We start from the raw sequence: 25666 nt of genomic DNA, 5'->3' as shown, positions 1-25666 counted from the left end.
CACATTTGCATAAGACCTTTGATGGAGAGATTGTCTAGTGATATTATTCAATACCTGAGAGAGAACCCACATGTTGAAACAATGTCAAATCGAACCTTTGCGAATAAAAAGAAAAGAAAAGAAAAGAAAAGAAAAAGATAGAAAAAGAAAGGGAATAAACTAATTCAATACCCATTGTTCTTTATAGATAAAATCTTTAGATAATGGGCAAAAGTATATTGGCTAGTCTCGTTTTGTGGCCTTTGTTACTCGAGCAATTAAGTTCGTAGGGGGATCTCAATATATTTCACATGATCAAACGATGAAAGATCTCTAGATGGATAGGTCATTAATATTGCCACATAAAAGGCTCATGATTACAATTTGAAGCTGATATAAAATATGTTAACATACACAAGGGTATTTAATAATATCGATCAAAAAACTTTACAAAGTAATAATACTAAATACTGTAAATTAATCAAAATACAGTTAATAATCAAAACTCCCAATGGTCTGATCGTCTTCAAGATACTGGCCACAGAAAATCAAACGTTGTTTATTCACTGGAACATTCTGACACAGAGTTAACACACGTTTGATTTGACGTACCTTAAATTCCCGTCTCACTCTTATAGCAAACTTTGTGCTAGAATAAAAATATTGTATATAATTTCTTTTTGAGAACTGCCTCAGTTTATTATAATCCTCCTATAAATATGCCATAGTTGTAAGTTTTTTGTTTATCAAATTCATCATTTCTGTCCCATACACAGAAATTAGAGAATACATAAAGATTGTAAAAAATGTGATGGGCTAAAGCGAAATCGAAATTCAAACGAAAAATCCTCCAGTTTAAGAAACAATCCTGGTCGGAGTTAAGTCTCGTTATCAAAGAGCTTCCCACGATAGATGTTGCCATGACAGGTGTTGCCATCAAATGACAACAACAAAGTAAAATTGTACAAATGATAAGACACAATTTGGATTTATGGATTTTTCTTCAGAATTATCAGATTTCACCTGATGATTTAGACTTCCATGTAAAACTAATCCATAGAAATCACATACTACCTTCACAAAAAAGGCTCTGAAGCAGTCAAAGGTCCTGAAGAAGCAAAAGTGCCGCTGCATGAACATCAGCAGATGTCTCGACCAGTGCTTGTATGTTGTCATGAGTGTCACGGAAACCCAACCACCACAGCTGAGAGAGTTGGTCTTTATAAAGCTCTTCTAGGGGCTCTGCGATACATTACAGGATAACTAGAAATTATCATCCAAGCAAAGTAAATGACGTCCAATATACAGGTTGCATAGCAAAAACACCACACACCTAAGCACCACAGTCCTTTCTGCATTATAAGGGAGAAGGAAGAATTTGCACTCAAGGTTTATAGTGATAGTGCTTAAAAATAGAGAATGTTAAAGCACATTGATAAGCCAAGTTATCACGTCCTCCATAATGCATAACATTGTTGGTGCAAAAGCAAGAAAAATGTCACTTAAAAAGTATTTCAAGTGGTCTTACTAAATACAAGATCTATATTTCACATGATCAAATGGTGAAAGATCTCTAGTTGGATAGGTCAAAGCAGTGAAAGTTAATGCCAAATAAAAGGCTCATGATTACAATTTGAAGCTGGTATGAAATTTCACACTTAAACAGGTTAGCACTCCGCTTCACTGCGGTAGTATTTTACAAAAACTTGTCTCTCAGCGACTTCAGTGTCAGAATTAGCTAGGTGCAAGTTAATACTCTCTTATATATCAAGACCTGAACAAATAAGGACCATGGCTTCGGAGCCTGCAAAAGAGTCTATTTGAATTGTTGATTAATCGCCAGAGATGGTTTAGAACCACTAGTATCATTATCTAATGGATCTTTCCGTTCTAATACTCTAATATCCGAGAGTTATCGAGTTTTATCAAATCTATTCCTATCTACGGAACTCTATTGGATCAAATGACAAAGACATTATTTTAATTATATTACATTCCATATGACGTAGGATTCATGAGAAAATTATAAACTGATTACAAAGATGTGTTCTAAATATTATGTAATCATTGACGAGCATGAGAAAAAGCTCATATCTTAATTGAGATTACTCTGGTGTATTTATATATATTGGAAGCTTATCAAGAAAAAATGTTTTTGTGAGCCAACATTCACCGACCATAATAGAGGAGGAACATACCATTCTCTTCTATTCTCTTCTGTAATTAATGTTTTGCTTTAGAAAAAATATCCTTCTAATGCTATAATCTGCTAAAGTATGCTCAGATAAATTTTTTCACCAGACTCTCTCTCTCTCTCTCTCTATATATATATATACAAACTAGAAATATATGGTAAATAGTAATCAAACTGACATGTTTCCCACAATAGCGAAAAAAAATTGTGCAAGAAATTTAACATACAGGAGGATTGCCAATCAACTTGGGCAGGCCACCATATCTACGCTGCCTTTTTGGCCAAACAACCTCTTGTGCCCTATTTGCACAAGCAACAACACTCCCTAGACCTATGTGCTCATCAACACAACTAAATTGGAAAAGAGAAAAAATTCCATAATTAGTTACAAATCAAAATGGAAAGTTGTACTCGTATCGAGTGTGCATGGTTTGTAGTATAGGTAGAGTCATGCAAGTAGATATTTTTAACAAAAAAGATTAAATATTTCAGTTCATTTTCCTATGTGTGGAAAATGAAATTATTACTCGAGCAAGACATGAAAAATAACTCAGATTCATTGACATGAAGTCCATATTAAAATGTAAGACAACCAAACAACTCACATTTATTAGCTTTTCTCGAGCATCTTGTAACTGGTAATTGTTGTTCCTCTCCTTGACAAGTAGAGGTTGATATGAATCTTGAAGACATTCAAAATCTTCATCCTTCTCCTTCAGTTTTTCTTCCCTCTCCTACAATTTTTCTTCCCTCTCCTTGAGTTTTTCTTCCAAGGACTCCATCTTTTTCTTCATTTCCATAATATCCTCACCATTATTATTTGGTCTCATTACACCAATATAACCAGCAGCACCCCAGCATTAGCAGCCACAACACCTGCATCACCAGCACCACGAAGCTGCACACCATCACCCTGCGGTCCTCTTTCCAAGTTGTGCTCCATTTTAATCTGTGCATGCCATAACATTAAGCTGGTACTTCACTTATCCAGGTAAAATTATTGGGGCGTGTATGTAATTTTAAATCAATTAATTTTTACTTTATATAAAGTTAAAATAATTTGTATAAATAAAATCAACTTAAAATACAATTTGTAACAAGAAATATACTAATTGCAAACTCTTTTTGAATATCTTGTAAAAAAACAACATGTCCTAAATATTATTTATAGATTTGGGCCTTTATTGGCCGGGCTGTGCGGTCTCAGCCCCCTATGATTGTGCAGCTATAATTGTATATTAAGCATCCACTTCCCAAGTACACATATACATTTATGCAAATACTATTATATATTTATATTTACTGCAAGAACTATATCAGTTTAGCAACACAAATAAACAAAAGAAAAATCACAAAGTGAGGGTAGTGGTGAGTGGGTGTCAACCCAACTCCCGCATGGTAAAGATAAAACAGATTTGTCTTCAAAATAAGTATCCAAACTAGTCCATTAGCATGAGTTCTTTTGATACGAGAAGCCAAAAACAAATCCGTGCATATAGGCTCCGCCACGGCTAGAGCCAATGATATCAGACGAGGGCGGCTGTCAGGTACTTATCACAAAACATTAAGTGGTTGTGTCTCTTTTCAATTTTGTTGGCCGGCCATGAATAAAATCGAGGAATTTATTCTTTTAAAATTCAATCAAAATTATAAAATATGAACTAAAAATTGATCTTTTTCAATTCCTACAAGTTTTAAGTATATGAAATTTATGCATCATAATATTCTATATTAAAATAAAATGTTATATTGTGTAGGCAAATACTTAATGATATATAGTAATGTGAAAAATGATTCCTGCCGTCCTCTCCGCATATATATAGACATACACACATATATATCCGCTTTGGATTTATTTAGTAATAAATTCCTTAATTTGGTTGGAAGTTGAACATTCTACATGCTCATTCTTATAAAGATGTATAAAAAAATATATGAAATTCGTATACAACATAGAAAAATGGTCCTAACACATCGACAATCAAACGGGTAAAGTAAAGAAGGGGTGCAAATCATTAGTACAAGAATACTTTAATTTCTCTTCCTCTTGTTTGTCTTGCACAACCTTTCCATGAAATCGACACCCTCACCTAAGGTTGCCTTCTTTCCTTCTTTGAATTTCCACAACTCGGGAACGGGATATCTTCCACTTGAATTGTACTCGTTTAATTCTGTTAGTGCCTTCACCACCGAGTTATACACTTCATCACCCCACTCACTCTTTATGATCACAAGGCTTTCATCTTCGTCATTGATAACTCTCTAACATGTCACATGAAATCAAAACATACAATAAGGAAATAGAGAGAGAGAGAGAGAGAGAGAGAGAGATCGTGAGCAAGGAAACGAGAATATATAGAGTGGTCTAGAAACTGTCCGGTTACAAACTACTACAATGTCAGGGAGAATACAAGTCATTAATCACAGTGATGCATGAGTGACTGTAAAAAGATATGGTCTGCGTAAAAGGGAGAAGCTATGACTTTCGAGTTGACAAGTAAATTTATCTACAGAATGCTTACCTTGCTATCTTCACCAAATGTTATGACCTTAAAGGGGTACCAGTTTGGATCCCGAAGTTTCTCCTCTAGCAGGGATGAAAATTCCATTGCTTTCAATTCAACTTCGGCAGGAGGATACTTTTTCTTTGCAGCATCAAATATGGGTTTGAGGTTAAGGTCTCCCATCAGCTTGACACCAGTATAGGCCCTCATGTTAGTCCGCCTATCCTTCAAAACCTATTGAAACAATAAAATGATCACCTTTGGTGGACACTATCAAAACAATACATATTTTTCAGTTCCTATTTTCCCGAACTAGAAATTGCAGACATTTGCTTATATATAATTGTTATCAACAAAAGATAATTGCTATCGAGTGTGCATGGTTTGTAGTATAGGGAGAGTCAGGTTATCATGAATGACTTGGCTAAAGTATGCAGGCTGAACTTTTACGGCCTTGAATGGCTCATAATTTACGCAAATAGATATTCATAATAAAAGAGATTAAATATTTCAGTTCATTTTCCTATGTGTGGACAATGAAATTATTACTCGAGCAAGACATGTAAAGAAAACTCAGATTCATTGACAGTGAAGTCCATATTAAAATGTAAGACAACCAAACAACTCACATTTATTAGCTTTTTTCGAGCATCTTCTAACTGGTCATTGTTGTTCCTCTCTTTTACAAGTAGAGCTTGATATGAATCTTGAAGGCTTTCAAGATCTTCATCCTTCTCCTTCAGTTTTTCTTCCGTCTCCTTCAGTTTTTCTTCCAAGGACTCCATCTTTTTCTTCATTTCCTCCACATCCTCACCATGATTATTTGGTCTCAATACACTATCAACAGCAGCACCCCCACCATTAGCAGCCACAACACCTGCATCACCAGCACTAACAACACCACCAAGCACACCATCACCCTGCGATCCTCTTTCCAAGTTGTGCTCCATTTTAATCTGTGCATGCCATAACATTAAGCTGGTACCTCAGTTATCCAGGTAAAATTATTGGGGTGTGTATGAAATTTCAAATCAATTAATTTTTACTTTATATAAAATTAAACTAATTTGTATAAATAAAATGAACTTAAAATACAAATAATAACAAGAAATATACTAATTGTAAACTCCTTTTGAATATCTTGTAAAAAAAACAACACAGCATATTGTTTATAAATTTGGGCCCTTATTGGCCCGGGATCTCAGCCCCCTCTAATAGTGCAGCGATAATTGTATATATAGTTAAGCATCCACGTCCCAAATATAGATGTACATTTGATTATGCAAATACTATTATATATTTATATTTACTGCAAGAACAGTTTATAGCAAGACAAATAAACAAAAGAAAAATCACAAATTAGTAAGATGAAATATAACAAGAAAGCTACTGAAGGAGTGAATTTATGTTGAACAAAATAGCTTCATCTCGACATCAAAGCGCATATATTTTTAAGTTTTATTCAAACAAATGAAGAGAAGTACCATTATTTCATATAACATATAATACATAAATTTTTAAATTTTATCCACATAAATGAAGAGAAATATTAAGATTTCTTACAACGTATATGATACATAGAAAAACTCACGTATATACGTCGAAAATAGCAGCTCTTGTAGTAGTGTATGTTTCACTTCACCCTTAAGAAATATTCAAATATCCAAAATGATATACCTTACAAAATGGAAAGGGAGAGAGAGAGAGAGAGAGCAAAAATCAAGCTTGCAATCTGAAAATGGAGGTGTCAAAACCAAATGATAACAATGATTTACATGCTCCAATATAAAGGTGTGTAGAAAGAATAAAATATACTATAGAATCTTAAATTTAGGTGTAATATCTTTACTTTTATTAATTAATATAAGATATGTATTGTATTGATCTTTGTTGTTACCATTTGCAAACATATATTCTTAAATTTTGCATATGTGATTACATTTATGTCTTTTATATGTTTTTAAATTTATAAAATTAATATTTATCTCATTTCAAATTTCCAGAATTTTAAATAAAATTTTTACAAAAAATAAATATTTATTAATACTGAAATCTTAGTGGCTAATTATATGCATTTTTTCATACTATTAAAGTATATAAGATAATAGTACCATATATTAGTTCTTTATAAAATAGTAAAAATAATACTTTTTCCGCGCCACTAAATTATTAATTATTGTGGTATTGAAAAGTGGATGAAATGAAAGGAACAGGTAAATTTGTATTATAATGTTTAAATTTTTTTTTTCAAAATTTGAAATGTAAGAAATTGAGAAATTAAGAATTACAAATTAAAAATATAGTTGGAACAAAGGAAATAGTAACACATATAAAAACAAGTCTACATATATAAAATTATATATTCTACTGTCATATATTTTTAAGTTATGTTGTGTAAATAATATTAGTCAAGCATTGGTTGTTGGTATATTTGATACAAGAAGGTATGTTTTAGTTTTTATCTCCTTAACTCGTGTTGAAATACATGCAAATATTGATACTTTTACAGGGGTGTATTGAATTGGGATTTTGAAGGATTTTTTTGCATTCATGAAATTCGAGAATATTCAATTGGGATTTTTTAAAATACATTAATATCTAGAGGTATTCAATTGAGATTTTAAATAATACTATAAAATGTGGTGGTATTCAATTAGGATTTTAAATTATGCTTTAAATCCGATATTCAATTGGGATTGTTTAAAATCCAATAAAATCTGATGATATTCAAATGCTAATAGATTTTTTTTTGGATTTCATAAAATGATGGATTTTGTGGCATTCCTCAATGTATTTTAAGTTTTTTGGAATCCCGTCAAAATCCATGTGATTTTGAAGCATTAATGTTCTTAAATCCTAAAGAATCCATATCAACTTTACGACATTTTATCAGAATTTGCCAAAAATCAAAATCACATACAATCCATTTAAAATCCATAGATAAAAAACAATCCATTAAAATCCCAATCGAATACACCCCTCTTAATTTATATATTAATATGTTATTGTAGTCCGGTTTTAAACAAGTATAATTAAAAGTCGAATGAAAATCATCAATCTTTTCATTCAAGCCAATAATAATATAAAATTATGATCTAATGTCTCAAAAGTTAATAGTTTTTAGTATCTAAATTTAATATAATAAAATTCATAAAAAGCATAAATATACCCCTTGACTTATTTACGAGTAAATTTGGTTGGAAGTACGAACATTGTACATGATTTAATATATTGAAATTCAAAACATGTATGAAAAATCTTTGAACTGATTTTACTAGTAAATATTGAAAAGGGGAATAACGGATTAAGTTTTATCTTAAAAACTTTCTTTTTCTAGTGCAAAAGATTTAGGAAGAATATTTGAATTAAGTTAAAAGTAATATCTACAAAAGGGGAATAAAGAATTAAGATTTATTAAAAAGATTTCTATTTTCTAGAAGAGTTACGTGTGTAATTGTGAATAAATGTCAATTTGTTGGGCCTCAATAAGGTGGATCATAAAATGGCCCCATGACCTCATTAGTGTTGTGAATAAATGTCAATTTGATGGGTCTCAATAAGGCGGATCATAAAATGGCCCTATGACCTAATTAGTGTTTTGGATCCTCAAATTTTGCGGGACTATTTTAAAGTATATGATCATAACAATGGAGCTATTTTATCTCTTGAGTTTATTATAAAAAAATAGATCATATATATTTTCATTCATATCATACTTTTGGTATTTTATCTTTTGGATAAAAGATTGGTGATCACCAAATTAATTAGCGAAAAAAAAATTGATTCTCCGTTGTATCAAAGCACATGTATGATTAATGTTGTGTTGATACCTTATGTATCACTTATTAACTAACAAGTATTGATTTTTCATGAAATAACATATTTAATAATATTGAACATATTATATTTTATATAGAGAATAATATTAACTTGTGAACAAATGATTATAAGATTGTTTGATTATAAATAATTTATTTTGTAAACATGTTAAAATTTTGTAAACCCAAATGGAGGACAATACTAATATCCTTTTGATGCCCATCATTCATAGAACAAAGAGATTTAGGATTTATCATATTAGTACATGTTAAAATTAAATGAGTCATGTTCTAATGTGATCGGGCATTGAAGATATCCTTGTAGGCATGAACCAAATAGATTAACATACCGATATTTTTTTCCACAAAATGGGAAGAATTCATTAAAATACTGAAATCCAATCGGAACAAATTAAACTCCGAATTGTCAACTACAATCTGATTATGAAACAAAAAAAATAAACTAAACAAGTAGTCATTTTGTTTTCAAATCGTTAGAGCTGTAATTCGAGTTGGGCGGCTCGCGAGCTCACCCGGCTCGAACTCGTTTAACTAGGCTCGACTCGGCTCGTTTAGTTAAACGAGCCGAGCTCGGGCAAAGGCTCCGGCTCATTTAATTAAACGAGTTGGCTCGACTCGACTAGTGAAATTAAACAAGCCGAGTTCGGGTAGAAATTTAGCCTCGATTAAGTGTAAAATTAAACGAGCCGCTCGCCCGACTCGCTAAAGCCGGCTCGTTTATCTAAATGAACTGGCTCGACTCGACTCGTTAAATTAAACGAGTCGAGTTCGGGCAAGGATTTAGGCTCGATTAGTTAAACGAGCCGGCTCGGCTCGGCTCGATTAACTTCAGCTCGAACTACGCTCGGCTCGAAACTCGGCTCGCTCGGCCCGAATTACACCCCTACGAAATCGTTTAACACATAGAATATTAAAAATATTACAATGATATCTCGAACAATCCAATCTACTTCAGTTGTGAACATTGACCTTCACATAAGCACAATTTGTAGCCCAATGTTCATAAATATCAGTTAATCAACTCATATTGGAGCAACAATTACCCCCAAGATATGAACAATTTTTTTTTGTGAAATGTTAGCCCTTGCGAGAATCACTACCGTTCCATATTTGATTCAAGCTTTACGAACTAGCCAAATTATCATGTAAGTCCTTATTAGAAATATTACCGAAATCCATAACAAGACTCACAAAAATATCATAACATAAAACAACATCCAAAAAAAGGGCATGATCAACAACCTTTGATAACAAGCACGAACTTAATAAGAACTCACCCAAAAAGAATCAGATTTTGATTTATTAAAACATTGCTAAATATGAGAGATGATGGAAGATAGAAGAGGCTTAATTAGTGAAGGGGATGAAGATTGAATTATCACAGCTCAGGTGAATTATATTGCGTTTAAAGTTAAAGTTCATATTTTTTTTATGTTCAACATAAAACTACGTACTTGTATAACCTGTCAAAATATTTACTCCAGAACATTTTTCTTCATTTATATACATACTTGATAGACAAGATCACGTCCAAAATAAACATCGACAAAGAGGATCTTGGGGATCTCAAAAGACTCGGTGAAAATTCACCAATTCCTGATATCTCTTCATCTCCATCTGCTATACTATGGAAATCTGCATCATTCTTGACATTGTCAAACAACTTGTTTGTAGTACTTAAAATAGAGAATGTTAAAAGTACACATTGATAAGCCAAGTTATCATGTCCTCCATTATGCATAACATTGTTGGTGCAGAAGGAAGAAAATTGTCACTTAAAAAAAGTATTTTAAGTGGTCTTACTAAATACAAGATCTATATTTCACATGATCAAACGGTGAAAGATCTCTAGCTGGATAGGTCATTAATATTGCCACATAAAAGGCTCATGATTACAATTTGAAGCTGATATAAAATATGTTAACATACACTAGGGTATTTAATAATATCGATCAAAAAACTTTACAAAGTAATAATACTAAATACTGTAAATTAATCAGAATACAGTTAATAATCAAAACTCCCAATGGTCTGATTGTCTTGGAGATACTGGCCACAGAAAATCAAACGTTGTTTATTCACTGGAACATTCTGACACAGAGTTAACACACGTTTGATTTGACGTACCTTAAATTCCCGTCTCACTCTTATAGCAAACTTTGTGCTAGAATAAAAATATTGTATATAATTTCTTTTTGAGAACTGCCTCAGTTTATTATAATCCTCCTATAAATATGCCATAGTTGTAAGTTTTTTGTTTATCAAATTCATCATTTCTGTCCCATACACAGAAATTAGAGAATACATAAAGATTGTAAAAAATGTGATGGGCTAAAGCGAAATCGAAATTCACACGAAAAATCCTCCAGTTTAAGAAACAATCCTGGTTCGATTAACTTCAGCTCGAACTACGCTCGGCTCGAAACTCGGCTCGCTCGGCCTGAATTACACCCCTACAAATCGTTTAACACATAGAATATTAAAAATATTACAATGATATCTCGAACAATCCAATCTACTTCAGTTGTGAACATTGACCTTCACATAAGCACAATTTGTAGCCCAATGTTCATAAATATCAGTTAATCAACTCATATTGGAGCAATAATTACCCCCAAGATATGAACAATTTTTTTTTTGTGAAATGTGAGCCCTTGCGAGAATCACTACCGTTCCATATTTGAATCAAGCTTTACGAATTAGCCAAATTATCATGTAAGTCCTTATTAGAAATATTACCGAAATCCATAACAAGACTCACAAAAATATCATAACATAAAACAACATCCAAAAAAAGGGCATGATCAACAACCTTTGATAACAAGCACGAACTTAATAAGAACTCACCCAAAAAGAATCAGATTTTGATTTATTAAAACATTGCTAAATATGAGAGATGATGGAAGATAGAAGAGGCTTAATTAGTGAAGGGGATGAAGATTGAATTATCACAGCTCAGGTGAATTATATTGCGTTTAAAGTTAAAGTTCATATTTTTTTTATGTTCAACATAAAACTACGTACTTGTATAACCTGTCAAAATATTTACTCCAGAACATTTTTCTTCATTTATATACATACTTGATAGACAAGATCACGTCCAAAATAAACATCGACAAAGAGGATCTTGGGGATCTCAAAAGACTCGGTGAAAATTCACCAATTCCTGATATCTCTTCATCTCCATCTGCTATACTATGGAAATCTGCATCGTTCTTGACATTGTCAAACAACTTGTTTGTAGTACTTAAAATAGAGAATGTTAAAAGTACACATTGATAAGCCAAGTTATCATGTCCTCCATTATGCATAACATTGTTGGTGCAGAAGGAAGAAAATTGTCACTTAAAAAAAGTATTTTAAGTGGTCTTACTAAATATACAAGATCTATATTTCACATGATCAAACGGTGAAAGATCTCTAGCTGGATAGGTCATTAATATTGCCACATAAAAGGCTCATGATTACAATTTGAAGCTGATATAAAATATGTTAACATACACAAGGGTATTTAATAATATCGATCAAAAAACTTTACAAAGTAATCATACTAAATACTGTAAATTAATCAGAATACAGTTAATAATCAAAACTCCCAATGGTCTGATCGTCTTGGAGATACTGGCCACAGAAAATCAAACGTTGTTTATTCACTGGAACATTCTGACACAGAGTTAACACACGTTTGATTTGACGTACCTTAAATTCCCGTCTCACTCTTATAGCAAACTTTGTGCTAGAATAAAAATATTGTATATAATTTCTTTTTGAGAACTGCCTCAGTTTATTATAATCCTCCTATAAATATGCCATAGTTGTAAGTTTTTTGTTTATCAAATTCATCATTTCTGTCCCATACACAGAAATTAGAGAATACATAAAGATTGTAAAAAATGTGATGGGCTAAAGCGAAATCGAAATTCACACGAAAAATCCTCCAGTTTAAGAAACAATCCTGGTCGGAGTTAAGTCTGGTTATCAAAGAGCTTCCCACGATAGATGTTGCCATGACATGTGTTGCCATCAAATGCCAACAACAAAGTAAAATTGTACAAATGATAAGACACAATTTGGATTTATGGATTTTTCTTCAGAATTATCAGACTTCACCTGATGATTTAGACTTCCATGTAAAACTAATCCATAGAAATCACATACTACCTTCACAAAAAAGGCTCTGAAGCAGTCAAAGGTCCTGAAGAAGCAAAACTGCCGCTGCATGAACATCACCAGATGTCTCGACCAGTGCTTGTATGTTGTCATGAGTGTCACGGAAATCCAACCACCGCAGCTGAGAGAGTTGGTCTTCATAAAGCTCTTCTAGCTAGGGGCTCTGCGATACATTACTGGATAACTAGAAATTATCATCCAAGCAAAGTAAATGACGTCCAATATACAGGTTGCATAACAAAAACACCACACACCTAAGCACCACAGTCCTTTGTGCATAATAAGGGAGAAGGAAGAATTTGCACTCAAGGTTTATAGTGATAGTGCTTAAAATAGAGAATGTTAAAGCACATTGATAAGCCAAGTTATCACGTCCTCCATAATGCATAACATTGTTGGTGCAAAAGCAAGAAAATTGTCACTTAAAAAGTATTTCAAGTGGTCTTACTAAATACAAGATCTATATTTCACATGATCAAATGGTGAAAGATCTCTAGTTGGATAGGTCAAAGCAGTGAAAGTTAATGCCAAATAAAAGGCTCATGATTACAATTTGAAGCTGGTATGAAATTTCACACTTAAACAGGTTAGCACTCCGCTTCACTGCGGTAGTATTTTACAAAAACTTGTCTCTCAGCGACTTCAGTGTCAGAATTAGGTAGGTGCAAGTTAAAACTCTCTTATATATCAAGACCTGAACAAATAAGGACCATGGCTTCGGAGCCTGCAAAAGAGTCTATTTGAATTGTTGATTAATCGCCAGAGATGGTTTAGAACCACTAGTATCATTATCTAATGGATCTTTCCGTTCTAATACTCTAATATCCGAGAGTTATCAGGTTTTATCAAATCTATTCCTATCTACGGAACTCTATTGGATCAAATGACAAAGACATTATTTTAATTATATTACATTCCATATGACGTAGGATTCATGAGAAAATTATAAACTGATTACAAAGATGTGTTCTAAATATTATGTAATGATTGACGAGCATGAGAAAAAGCTCATATCTTAATTGAGATTACTCTGGTGTATTTATATATATTGGAAGCTTATCACGAAAAAATGTTTTTGTGAGCCAACATTCACCGACCATAATAGAGGAGGAACATACCATTCTCTTCTATTCTCTTCTGTAATTAATGTTTTGCTTTAGAAAAAATATCCTTCTAATGCTATAATCTGCTAAAGTATGCTCAGGTAAATTTTTTCACCGAACTCTCTCTCTCTCTCTCTCTCTCTCTCTCTCTCTATATATATATATATATATATATATATATATATATATACATACATACTAGAAATATATGGTAAATAGTAATCAAACTGACATGTTTCCCACAATAGCGAAAAAAAATTGGGCAAGAAATTTAACATACAGGAGGATTGCCAATCAACTTACTTGGGCAGACCACCATATCTACGCTGCCTTTTTGGCCAAACAACCTCTTGTGCCCTATTTGCACAAGCAACAACACTCCCTAGACCTATGTGCTCATCAACACAACTAAATTGGAAAAGAGAAAAAATTCCATAATTAGTTACAAATCAAAATGGAAAGTTGTACTCGTATCGAGTGTGCATGGTTTGTAGTATAGGTAGAGTCATGCAAGTAGATATTTATAACAAAAAAGATTAAATATTTCAGTTCATTTTCCTATGTGTGGAAAATGAATTTATTACTCGAGCAAGACATGAAAAATAACTCAGATTCATTGACATGAAGTCCACATTAAAATGTAAGACAACCAAACAACTCACATTTATTAGCTTTTCTCGAGCATCTTGTAACTGGTAATTGTTGTTCCTCTCCTTGACAAGTAGAGCTTGATATGAATCTTGAAGACATTCAAAATCTTCATCCTTCTCCTTCAGTTTTTCTTCCCTCTCCTACAATTTTTCTTCACTCTCCTTGAGTTTTTCTTCCAAGGACTCCATCTTTTTCTTCATTTCCATAATATCCTCACCATTATTATTTGGTCTCATTACACCAATATAACCAGAAGCACCCCCAGCATTAGCAGCCACAACACCTGCATCACCAGCACCACGAAGCTGCACACCATCACCCTGCGGTCCTCTTTCCAAGTTGTGCTCCATTTTGATCTGTGCATGCCATAACATTAAGCTGGTACTTCACTTATCCAGGTAAAATTATTGGGGCGTGTATGTAATTTTAAATCAATTAATTTTTACTTTATATAAAGTTAAAATAATTTGTATAAATAAAATGAACTTAAAATACAAATTGTAACAAGAAATATACTAATTGCAAACTCTTTTTGAATATCTTGTAAAAAAAACAACACGTCCAAAATATTATTTATAGATTTGGGCCTTTATTGGCCAGGCTGTGCCGTCTCAGCCCCCTATGATTGTGCAGCTATAATTGTATATTAAGCATCCACTTCCCAAGTACACATATACATTTATGCAAATACTATTACATATTTATATTTACTGCAAGAACTATATCAGTTTAGCAACACAAATAAACAAAAGAAAAATCACAAAGTGAGGGTAGTGGTGAGTGGGTGTCAACCCAACTCCCGCATCGTAAAGATAAAACAGATTTGTCTTCAAAATAAGTATCCAAACTAGTCCATTAGCATGAGTTCTTTTGATACGAGAAGCCAAAAACAAATCCGTGCATGTGGGCTCCGCCACGGCTAGAGCCAATGATATCAGACGAGGGCGGCTGTCAGGTACTTATCACAAAACATTAAGTGGTTGTGTCTCTTTTCAATTTTGTTGGCCGGCCATGAATAAAATCGAGGAATTTATTATTTTAAAATTCATTCAAAATTATAAAATATGAACTAAAAATTGATCTTTTTCAATTCCTACAAGTTTTAAGTATATGAAATTTATGCATCATAATATTCTATATTAAAATAAAATGTTATATTGTGTAGGCAAATAATTAATGATATATAGTAATGTGAAAAATGGTTCATGCCGTCCTCTGCGCATATATATAGACATACACACATATATATCCGCTTTGGATTTATTTAGGAATAAATTCCCTAATTTGGTTGGAAGTTGAACATTCTACATGCTCATGCTTATAAAGATGTATAAAAAGATATATGAAATTCGTATACAACATAGAAAAATGGTCCTAACACATCGACAATCAAACGGGTAAAGTAAAGAAGGGGTGCAAATCATTAGTACAAGAATACTTTAATTTCTCTTCCTCTTGTTTGTCTTGCACAACCTTTCCATGAAATCGACACCCTCACCTAAGGTTGCCTTCTTTCCTTCTTTGAAATTCCACAACTCGGGAACGGGATATCTTCCACTTGAATTGTACTCGTTTAATTCTGTTAGTGCCTTCACCACCGAGTTATACACTTCATCACCCCACTCACTCTTTATGATCACCAGGCTTTCATCTTCATCATTGATAACTCTCTAACATGTCACATGAAATCAAAACATACAATAAGGAAATAGAGAGAGAGAGAGAGAGAGAGAGATCGTGAGCAAGGAAACGAGAATATATAGAGTGGTCTAGAAACTGTCTGGTTACAAACTACTACAATGTCAGGGAGAATACAAGTCATTAATCACAGTGATGCATGAGTGACTGTAAAAAGATATGGTCTGCATAAAAGGGAGAAGCTATGACTTTCGAGTTGACAAGTAAATTTATCTACAGAATGCTTACCTTGCTATCTTCACCAAATGTTATGACCTTAAAGGGGTACCAGTTTGGATCCCGAAGTTTCTCCTCTAGCAGGGATGAAAATTCCATTGCTTTCAATTCAACTTCGGCAGGAGGATACTTTTTCTTTGCAGCAGCAAATATGGGTTTGAGGTTAAGGTCTCCCATCAGCTTGACACCAGTATAGGCCCTCATGTTAGTCGGCCTATCCTTCAAAACCTATTGAAACAATAAAATGATCACCTTTGGTGGACACTATCAAAACAATACATATTTTTCAGTTCCTATTTTCCCGAACTAGAAATTGCAGACATTTGCTTATATATAATTGTTATCAACAAAAGATAATTGCTATGGAGTGCATGGTTTGTAGTATAGGGAGAGTCAGGTTATCATGAATGACTTGGCTAAAGTATGCAGGCTGAACTTTTACGGCCTTGAATGGCTCATAATTTACGCAAATAGATATTCATAACAAAAGAGATTAAATATTTCAGTTCATTTTCCTATGTGTGCACAATGAAATTATTACTCGAGCAAGACATGTAAAGAAAACTCAGATTCATTGACATTGAAGTCCATATTAAAATGTAAGACAACCAAACAACTCACATTTATTAGCTTTTTTCGAGCATCTTCTAACTGGTCATTGTTGTTCCTCTCCTTTACAAGTAGAGCTTGATATGAATCTTGAAGGCTTTCAAAATCTTCATCCTTGTCCTTCAGTTTTTCTTCCGTCTCCTTCAGTTTTTCTTCCAAGGACTCCATCTTTTTCTTCATATCCTCCACATCCTCACCATGATTATTTGGTCTCAATACACTATCAACAGCAGCACCCCCACCATTAGCAGCTACAACACCTGCATCACCAGCACTAACAACACCACCAAGCACACCATCACCCTGCGGTCCTCTTTCCGAGTTGTGCTCCATTTTAATCTGTGCATGCCATAACATTAAGCTGGTACCTCAGTTATCCAGGTAAAATTATTGGGGTGTGTGTGAAATTTCAAATCAATTAATTTTTACTTTATATAAAATTAAACTAATTTGTATAAATAAAATGAACTTAAAATACAAATAATAACAAGAAATATACTAATTGTAAACTCCTTTTGAATATCTTGTAAAAAAAACAACACAGCATATTGTTTATAAATTTGGGCCCTTATTGGCCCGGGATCTCAGCCCCCTCTGATAGTGCAGTGATAATTGTATATATAGTTAAGCATCCACGTCCCAAATACAGATGTACATTTGATTATGCAAATACTATTATATATTTATATTTACCGCAAGAACTATATCAGTTTATAGGAAGACAAATAAACAAAAGAAAAATCAAAAATTAGTAAGATGAAATATAACAAGAAAGATACTGAAGGAGTGAATTTATGTTGAGCAAAATAGCTTCATCTCTACATCAAAGCGCATATATTTTTAAGTTTTATTCAAACAAATGAAGAGAAGTACCATTATTTCATATAACATATAATACATAAATTTTTAAATTTTATCCACATAAATGAAGAGAAATATTAAAATTTCTTACAACATATATGATACATAGAAAAACTCACGTATATACGTCGGAAATAGCCGCTCTTGTAGTAGTGTATGTTTCACTTCACCCTTAAGAAGTATTCAAATATCCAAAATGATATAACTTACAAAATGGAAGGGGGAGAGAGAGAGAGAGAGAAAGCAAAATTCAAGCTTGCAATCTGAAAATGGAGGTGTCAAAACCAAATGATAACAATGATTTACATGCTCCAATATAAAGGCGTGTAGAAAGAATAAAATATACTATAGAATCTTAAATTTAGGTGTAATATCTTTACTTTTATTAATTATTATAAGATATAAGATATGTATTGTATTGATCTTTGTTGTGACCTTTTGCAAACATATATTCTTAAATTTTGCATATGTGATTACATTTATGTCTTTTATATGTTTTTAAATTTATAAAATTAATATTTATCTCATTTCAAATTTCCAGAATTTTTAATAAAATTTTTACAAAAAATAAATATTTATTAATACTGAAATCTTAGTGGCTAATTACAGGCATTTTTTCATACTATTAAAGTATATGAGATAATAGTACCATATATTAATTCTTTATAAAATAGTAAAAATAATATTTTTTCCGCGCCACTAAATTATTAATTATTGTGGTATTGAAAAGTGGATGAAATGAAAGGAACAGGTAAATTTGTATTATAATGTTTACAATTTTTTTTTTCAAAATTTGAAATGTAAGAAATTGAGAAATTAAGAATTAAAAATTAAAAATATAGTTAGAACAAAGGAAATAGTAACACATATAAAAACAAGTCTACATATATAAAATTATATATTCTACTGTCATATATTTTTAAGTTATATTGTGTAAATAATATTAGTCAAGCATTGGTTGTTGGTATATTTGATACAAGAAGGTATGTTTTAGTTTTTATCTCATTAACTCGTGTTGAAATACATGCAAATATTGATACTTTTACGGGGGTGTATTGAATTAGGATTTTGAAGGATTTTTTTGCATTCATGAAATTCGAGCGATTTTTTAAAATCCATTAATATCTAGAGGTATTCAATTGAGATTTTCAATAATACTACAAAATCTGGTGGTATTCAATTAGGATTTTAAATTATGCTTTAAATCTGATATTCAATTGGGATTTCATAAAATGATGGATTTTGTGGCATTTCTCAATGTATTTTAAGTTTTTTGGAATCCCATCAAAATTCATGGGATTTTGAAGCATTAATGTTCTTAAATCCTAAAGAATCCATATCAACTTTACGACATTTTATCAGAATTTGCACAAAATCAAAATCACATACAATCCATTTAAAATCCGTAGATAAAAAACAATCCATTAAAATCTCAATCGAATATACATCTCTTAATTTATATATTAATATGTTATTGTAGTCCGGTTTTAAACAAGTATAATTAAAAGTCCGAATTAAAATCATCAATCTTTTCATTCAAGCCAATAATAATATAAAATTATGATCTAATGTCTCAAAAGTTAATAGTTTTTAGTGTCTAAATTTAATATAATAAAATTCATAAAAAGCATAAATATACCCCTTGACTTATTTACGAGTAAATTTGGTTGGAAGTACGAACATTCTACATGATTTAATATATTGAAATCCAAAACATGTATGAAAAATCTTTGAACTGATTTTACTAGTAAATATTGAAAAAGGGAATAACGGATTAAGTTTTGTCTTAAAAACTTTCTTTTTCTAATGCAAAAGATTTAGGAAGAATATTTGAATTAAGTTAAAAGTAATATCTCCAAAACGGGAATAAAGGATTAAGATTTATTAAAAAGATTTCTATTTTCTAGAAGAGTTACGTGTGTAATTGTGAATAAATGTCAATTTGTTAGGCCTCAATAAGGTGGATCATAAAATGGCCCCATGACCTCATTAGTGTTGTGAATATATGTCAATTTGATGGGTCTCAATAAGCCGATCATAAAATGGCCCTATGACCTAATTAGTGTTTTGGACCCTCAAATTTTGCGGGACTATTTTAAAGTATCTGTGTTAGCGATTTTACAACTTATACCCAAGTGCACGTATCGTTACAAGTAGTATATTTATTTGTTCCCACAGAGACTAAAAATAAGTTGTTAAGTACCATACACCATTGTTCTCCTAATTCAAGTTAAAGTACACATTGGCTAAAAAGTTAAAATAATTAACACTAGAGAACTAACTAACACAACTTCAATGACAAGATTAACAAGATAGGCCTAAAACTTCATCTTTTGATATCAACAAGTATCTCATCATACATCAATTCTCATGGTCTAATCTAATTACTAATCTAAGGCTAACAAGTATTCATAAGGACCTTCCGAATATCAAATGACTCTTATTTATGAATTAACCCCCATATCCTTATGTAGAATTTAAACTCATAAATAGCATTAAACATCACCTTAATCGACTACCCAAGGTGCTTAGGTACATTCCTGTCCCAACCACAAATCAATATAAAAATTTAATCCTAGGCTATGTTGATTGAGTCCAAACTTAAGATTTCTCTCCCAAGTCCTCTTAAGTTACTAGTTCAATCTCAAAGGTGATCAATCCTTGAGAAGCAATACACACAAATCAACATAAGCAATCAATATGACCACAAGGATAGAGAAATGAAGAAACAAGTTATATATAATCAAAAGAATCCATTAAAGGCCTATAAGAGAAATTAGTTCAACATCACACTACTAAGAACTAAACACAAGTATAAAGACATCAAATCCATGTTACAATTAAGAAAGGTAAAGAAGAGAAGAAAAACTCTATATTTGTCTCTTCCAATTGCTTTCTTCCTCCTTGCTCTCTTGCGTGCAACTTCTTCCTGTATCTCTCTCCCTGTGTCTATTGTCTTTTTTTGTAACTTCCCTCCTGTAATGTTTTTGTGTCTCTTGGCCCATGTAACTCCCAAGCCCATTAGAAAACAAAACAATAACTGATCTATTTTTCCTATACTATATTTTGAATAAAATAAATACTACAAATAAGTTTCTCAAATAGAATAGGAGTTCAAAGTAGAAAATTCGGACTTTCTGCTTCTGGCCATATTCTGGGCTGATTAGAATGTCAATAAATTCTTAAACCTTACTTGAATTAAAGGTCTTCTCGCAAGCTTTCCAACGGCTGTTTACAGGCCCAAAACGGACTTACAGAACTCGGGTTATGATCAAAACAATGAACACAACACAATTAATCCCAAAATCCGAATTTTGCTAGAAATCACTTCAAATAATGCACTTTTTGCTTCATTCCTTCTATTATGAGAATTCTTTATTTTCTAACAGAAAACATGAAAATATATATTAAACAAAATCCAGTTTCATGCAAAAGTATTTAAAATATGAGGAAAAAGTGTGATTATAAATATCACACATCAAACATCCCCACACTTAAACTTTTGCACGTCCTCGGGCAAAGAAAGAATGCAAATAAAAATTACTTCTAAACTTATTAACACCACTTTCGGAGGCGACACGATTGCATTGAGCATATGCAACAAGCCTTTAAACCCCTAGGTAGCCCTAGTGGGACGAGTTTTGTCTCGTGAGGGCCTATAGTGAATGTACCCACAAAATCCATCTAGCTCATATAATAATAATATAGGTGACCATAAGAACACAAGGAATGCAACTACATGAATGCAACTAATAATGAAAATGCAATGGATCCTAATAGTAATAGTGTCTCCCAAATCAGTGATAACCCTCAGGATGTGCAACAAGTTTCGACACATCAAGCTCACACCACAATATCACAACTTAGTGAACAAAAATGCAGAGTGTGCGTGTTTGCTTTTCTTACAACATGCTCTTCTTTGAATTAAGAACAAAGATATACGAACTTCAACATGACAAATCATGTGAGTTAATAGCTCCTAAGTTGAGTACTAGAATAGATCCTAAACACTTTGCTACTTAGAACTAGCTATCATTCAAGATGACTAGGAGTTTCTATGTGTTCTTTTTATTGCTATAATACTACTATTTTTTTTCACATGCTCGATCTAAGGTCAGGACGCTACTCAGGGTAAGTGAGTTACGATCACCAAAAGACTTCACAAGCTCATTTATTTTTTAGCCAAATAATTCTCCAGTAATCAAGGGTAATGAAAAGTCACCAAGAAAATGTCTTTCTAGTACAATTGCACTTATTACCAGCACAAGTACATGGGTCGTCCCTGTCATGTGTGTCACCCGTTGATCTCAAAGGAGTATTTGATGCTTTATTAATCTTTTTTTTCTTTTTTTTTCCGAACACGTTTACACCCCAAAGTCATCTCAAACTTAAGCATTTATGTACTAAGCTCAAAAGGGAATAGACAAAATTCTAATCATCAACAAGTGGCTACCCCTCAAGAAGTAAGTGTACCTAAGTCTCAATTCGATATTCAAGAGCATGATAGTTTGTGTCCATAAATAAGCTCTGCACTAGTGACACTATGCACGTAACATTGCTAATATGTGATCATAGCAAGAGTAAAATAAAAACATGCTACACATAGTATCATCATAGGCTACTAACTTGGGATATTACATTATGGGATCATGTTATGTTATGCAATGAACTAACATAAAATACAACTATATGACTTAATCCAACCTATATGAACTAATATATGCAATGCATGAGTATCTATCTTAACATGATATGATCATCCAACTATTTTATAAGACTAGAGTTATTTTTAATTTTTTAAAATTTTCAATTTTTTTATAACTTTTTATTTTATTTTATTGAGAGTACCTCCCCACACTTGAGTGAGACATTGCCCTCAATGACTCTGAAGGAACAAAATAACTAACTACTTCTCCTAAAAGAGAACTAATAACTAAAAACAAAAATAAAATACAATATTTAACTACAAAGAAAAGAAAGAGAACTCCCCTAGGTGTCAAGGCATATGAGGCGGACCCTGATGCCTGACGCAGTGCAAGACCGCTGTCAATTGTCTAGACATGCTCTCGTGTAGATTTGAAATATCCGTGCGAACAACTCCGATATCTGCTTTTAAATCATTAACAACGTCTTCGAGCACCGCTACTCGATTAACCAACGAAGCAACAGAGTTATTCTCCACTACTGGCTCACTAACTCGTGGCTCCACTACCGGCTCTAAAGAAGTGTTTCTACTTTCCGGAGGTATAATCTCATATCGGTCCCCTGATAAACGTATGAAGCGCATTGTAACCAATGTTGAGAAATCAAGAATCTTGGCTGGCTGCATAGTAAGAGAAGAAAGCGACTGGTCAGAAATTTTGAGATGTGAAGCAATCATGCTTACAAAACCACCAACCACTATTGGACCATCTTTCTGAGCTATCACCTCGTTCATCCGTTTACCAAACAGAATTGCGAAATCCACTTTGGATTTTTTGTGAACGCAATACAATATAGTCAATTCAGGTTTTGATACCGGACCAATGCTCCCACGACCAAATAGTGTATATGCGAACAATTTATAGATGTATCCGTATGCAGGGTCTACCATTGTGGAAGCCTTAGAAGTTCGCCCTGAATATTCTGCAGATTTCTTTGTCGTTAGTGTTTGCCAAAATTCTTTTTCATCAAACTCAGGAGGGTCTCTTTGGTAACCATTGTACCAACCAAAAATTTTTCTTAGAGTTGTATCGCTCAGCACATATGGTTTTCCCATTAACTGAAAGTGAAACATACTTGCCATCGAAACTGGACCAGGCTCCTTAAATTCAAATGTGCTCAAGAACTCATACACAAGCTCTGCATAAGATGGAGCATTAAAATCAAGCAACTGCACCCAGCCTATCCCCTCCAACAATTTGGTAACGTCATCTAAGAGACCAATACTTGCAAGTGCCAGTTTATCTGCATATCGGTTTGGAAGTATGCCCCGGGCTGCTAAAACATCATATTTGATTCTTTGATCAGCTGTTAAATTTTTGAGATGTAAGAGTTTGTCCTTGTTAGAACGAACCGACGATGTCGATTACAGCTGATTCTTGTCCATCAAACCGGCGACAGGAGTCTTCCCTGATTTTTGCTTAGGACTGGAGCCAGGATTCTTGTCGGTAAACTGTGCAGGCTGTGCTTTTCTTTTCATTCCAACACCGTTTGTTCTCATGTTGTTCCGGTAGCCAGAAATCTCTCACGAAACAATGTATGGAATTAGTTTGGCACACCGGTGAATTTGCAGAGATTGGGTATGCTCTGTTTTTGTTGCGTGCGCCTTGTTTAGACTCCTCTGTACATGCTGCTAGGGTTAGAAGTATTAGTAGGACACTTGTACAAAACACCTACAACAAATATACAAGTAAAATAATAATAATAATAATAATAATAATAATAATAATAATAATATATACACACACATATTATAACAAGAATAAAGAATAAAAAAAAGTAAACAATATTATTATAAATATGAAACATATATAATACAATTTTTTTATATATATATATACTAAGACCTAAAGAAGATAATATATAAATTACTCATACATATATAAAGAAAGAAAACAAAGGAAAAAGATTTTTTTATATCATATATAGCATAATATATAGAATATATTATTTAAACAAGATAATAGTAATATTACATAGACAAAACAAAACAACAACAAAAAAAAACAACAACAAAAGCACAAAAACAAAAATAAAAATAAATAATAATAATATTTATAAAGGGTTTATCTAAATTACTTATATAAATAAACTTATAAATAATTGATAATGCTAGTGGTTAGAAAATTAATATACAAAAGCAGCATTATAAAAGGATACAGGGAGGTGTAGTTTGCTTAAACGTGGTGTGCAACATGATCGTGGGCATGATCATGCCATAATGATAGCCTGGGACATGATAAGTTTGGTTGCACCAGCTACACTACTCCGCACGAGAGTGCTAACCTGCAAAAATCTACCAGAGAGCAATAAGCTTGCTGCACGACCGTGCCATGGTTGGCACTCGCATGCATATGTTTGCAAAAACATCAGGAGCTAAAGAGTGAACCCACTGCATGAACATGCTGTGATTGGCACAAGCATGCTATTATGCCAAATTTCACCCGAGGGAACATAGGAGAGTAGCATGAACATGCTCATATCAACACGAGCATGCTAAAATGCCCAAAATCATCAGGGAGCAAGTAGGAGGAACTGCATGATCATGCTGCGACCAGCACTCGCATGCCAACATGTAAAAATCTAACAGAGGCCTGGGGAAAAAAATTAGAGCGGCATGAACGTGCAAGTTTAGCACTCGAATGTCAACGTGCTAAAATTCACCAGAGTTGTTCCCCACTTTGAGCATGACAAAGCTCTTTAACTCCATGTCTCCATGAACATGCTGCTTCACACAATCACACCAAGTATAAGGTATACATGTATGACCTTACTTTTGCCTTCAAGGACATGCCCAAAAATCATTCCAAGGATGCAATATGTATTTTTAATGCATAATAAATTCCTCCACATCCCTGAAACACTCAACAAACAGATTACTGCACCAAATGGGAGGGGGGAAAAACAATCTACAAATTAAAGAAAATAACTACTCTTTTTTTACCTGATAATATACAAACTCATGGGTTGCCTCCCATGCAGCGCCTTATTTAGAGTCATGGCTTGACTATTCTTGGCCTTCATACCTCTCCAAGAGTGATGGATGAGGCATTTCTATTAATGTCCCCACCCAAGTAAGGCTTTAATCTTTGCCCATTGACCTTGAAAGTTCTCCCGGTACTTATATCTTCAACTTCAACA

General features: G+C 32.9%; 2 protein-coding genes across 2 annotated transcripts; both read right to left on the bottom strand.

The window, feature by feature from the left end:
- Positions 1 to 4204: 4204 nt before the first annotated feature.
- Positions 4205 to 5627, bottom strand: LOC108192753 (factor of DNA methylation 4). Its single transcript, XM_017373002.2, has 3 exons — positions 5307 to 5627; positions 4696 to 4911; positions 4205 to 4435 (listed from the first exon to the last, which is right to left on the bottom strand). The coding sequence occupies exons 1-3, from the start codon at positions 5625 to 5627 to the stop codon at positions 4205 to 4207; spliced, it is 768 nt and encodes a 255-aa protein (XP_017228491.2).
- Positions 5628 to 15879: 10252 nt separating this feature from the next.
- LOC108203431 (factor of DNA methylation 4-like) lies at positions 15880 to 17296 on the bottom strand. The gene is made up of 3 exons (XM_064086551.1): positions 16976 to 17296; positions 16367 to 16582; positions 15880 to 16110 (listed from the first exon to the last, which is right to left on the bottom strand). The coding sequence occupies exons 1-3, from the start codon at positions 17294 to 17296 to the stop codon at positions 15880 to 15882; spliced, it is 768 nt and encodes a 255-aa protein (XP_063942621.1).
- Between the last annotated feature and the right edge of the window lie 8370 nt (positions 17297 to 25666).

This window comes from Daucus carota, chromosome 2 (genome assembly GCF_001625215.2).
Source record: "Daucus carota subsp. sativus chromosome 2, DH1 v3.0, whole genome shotgun sequence".
NCBI lineage: Eukaryota > Viridiplantae > Streptophyta > Magnoliopsida > Apiales > Apiaceae > Daucus > Daucus carota.
The sequence above is the reverse complement of the archived record's forward strand: the minus strand, read 5'-3'. Positions and strand labels throughout refer to the sequence as shown.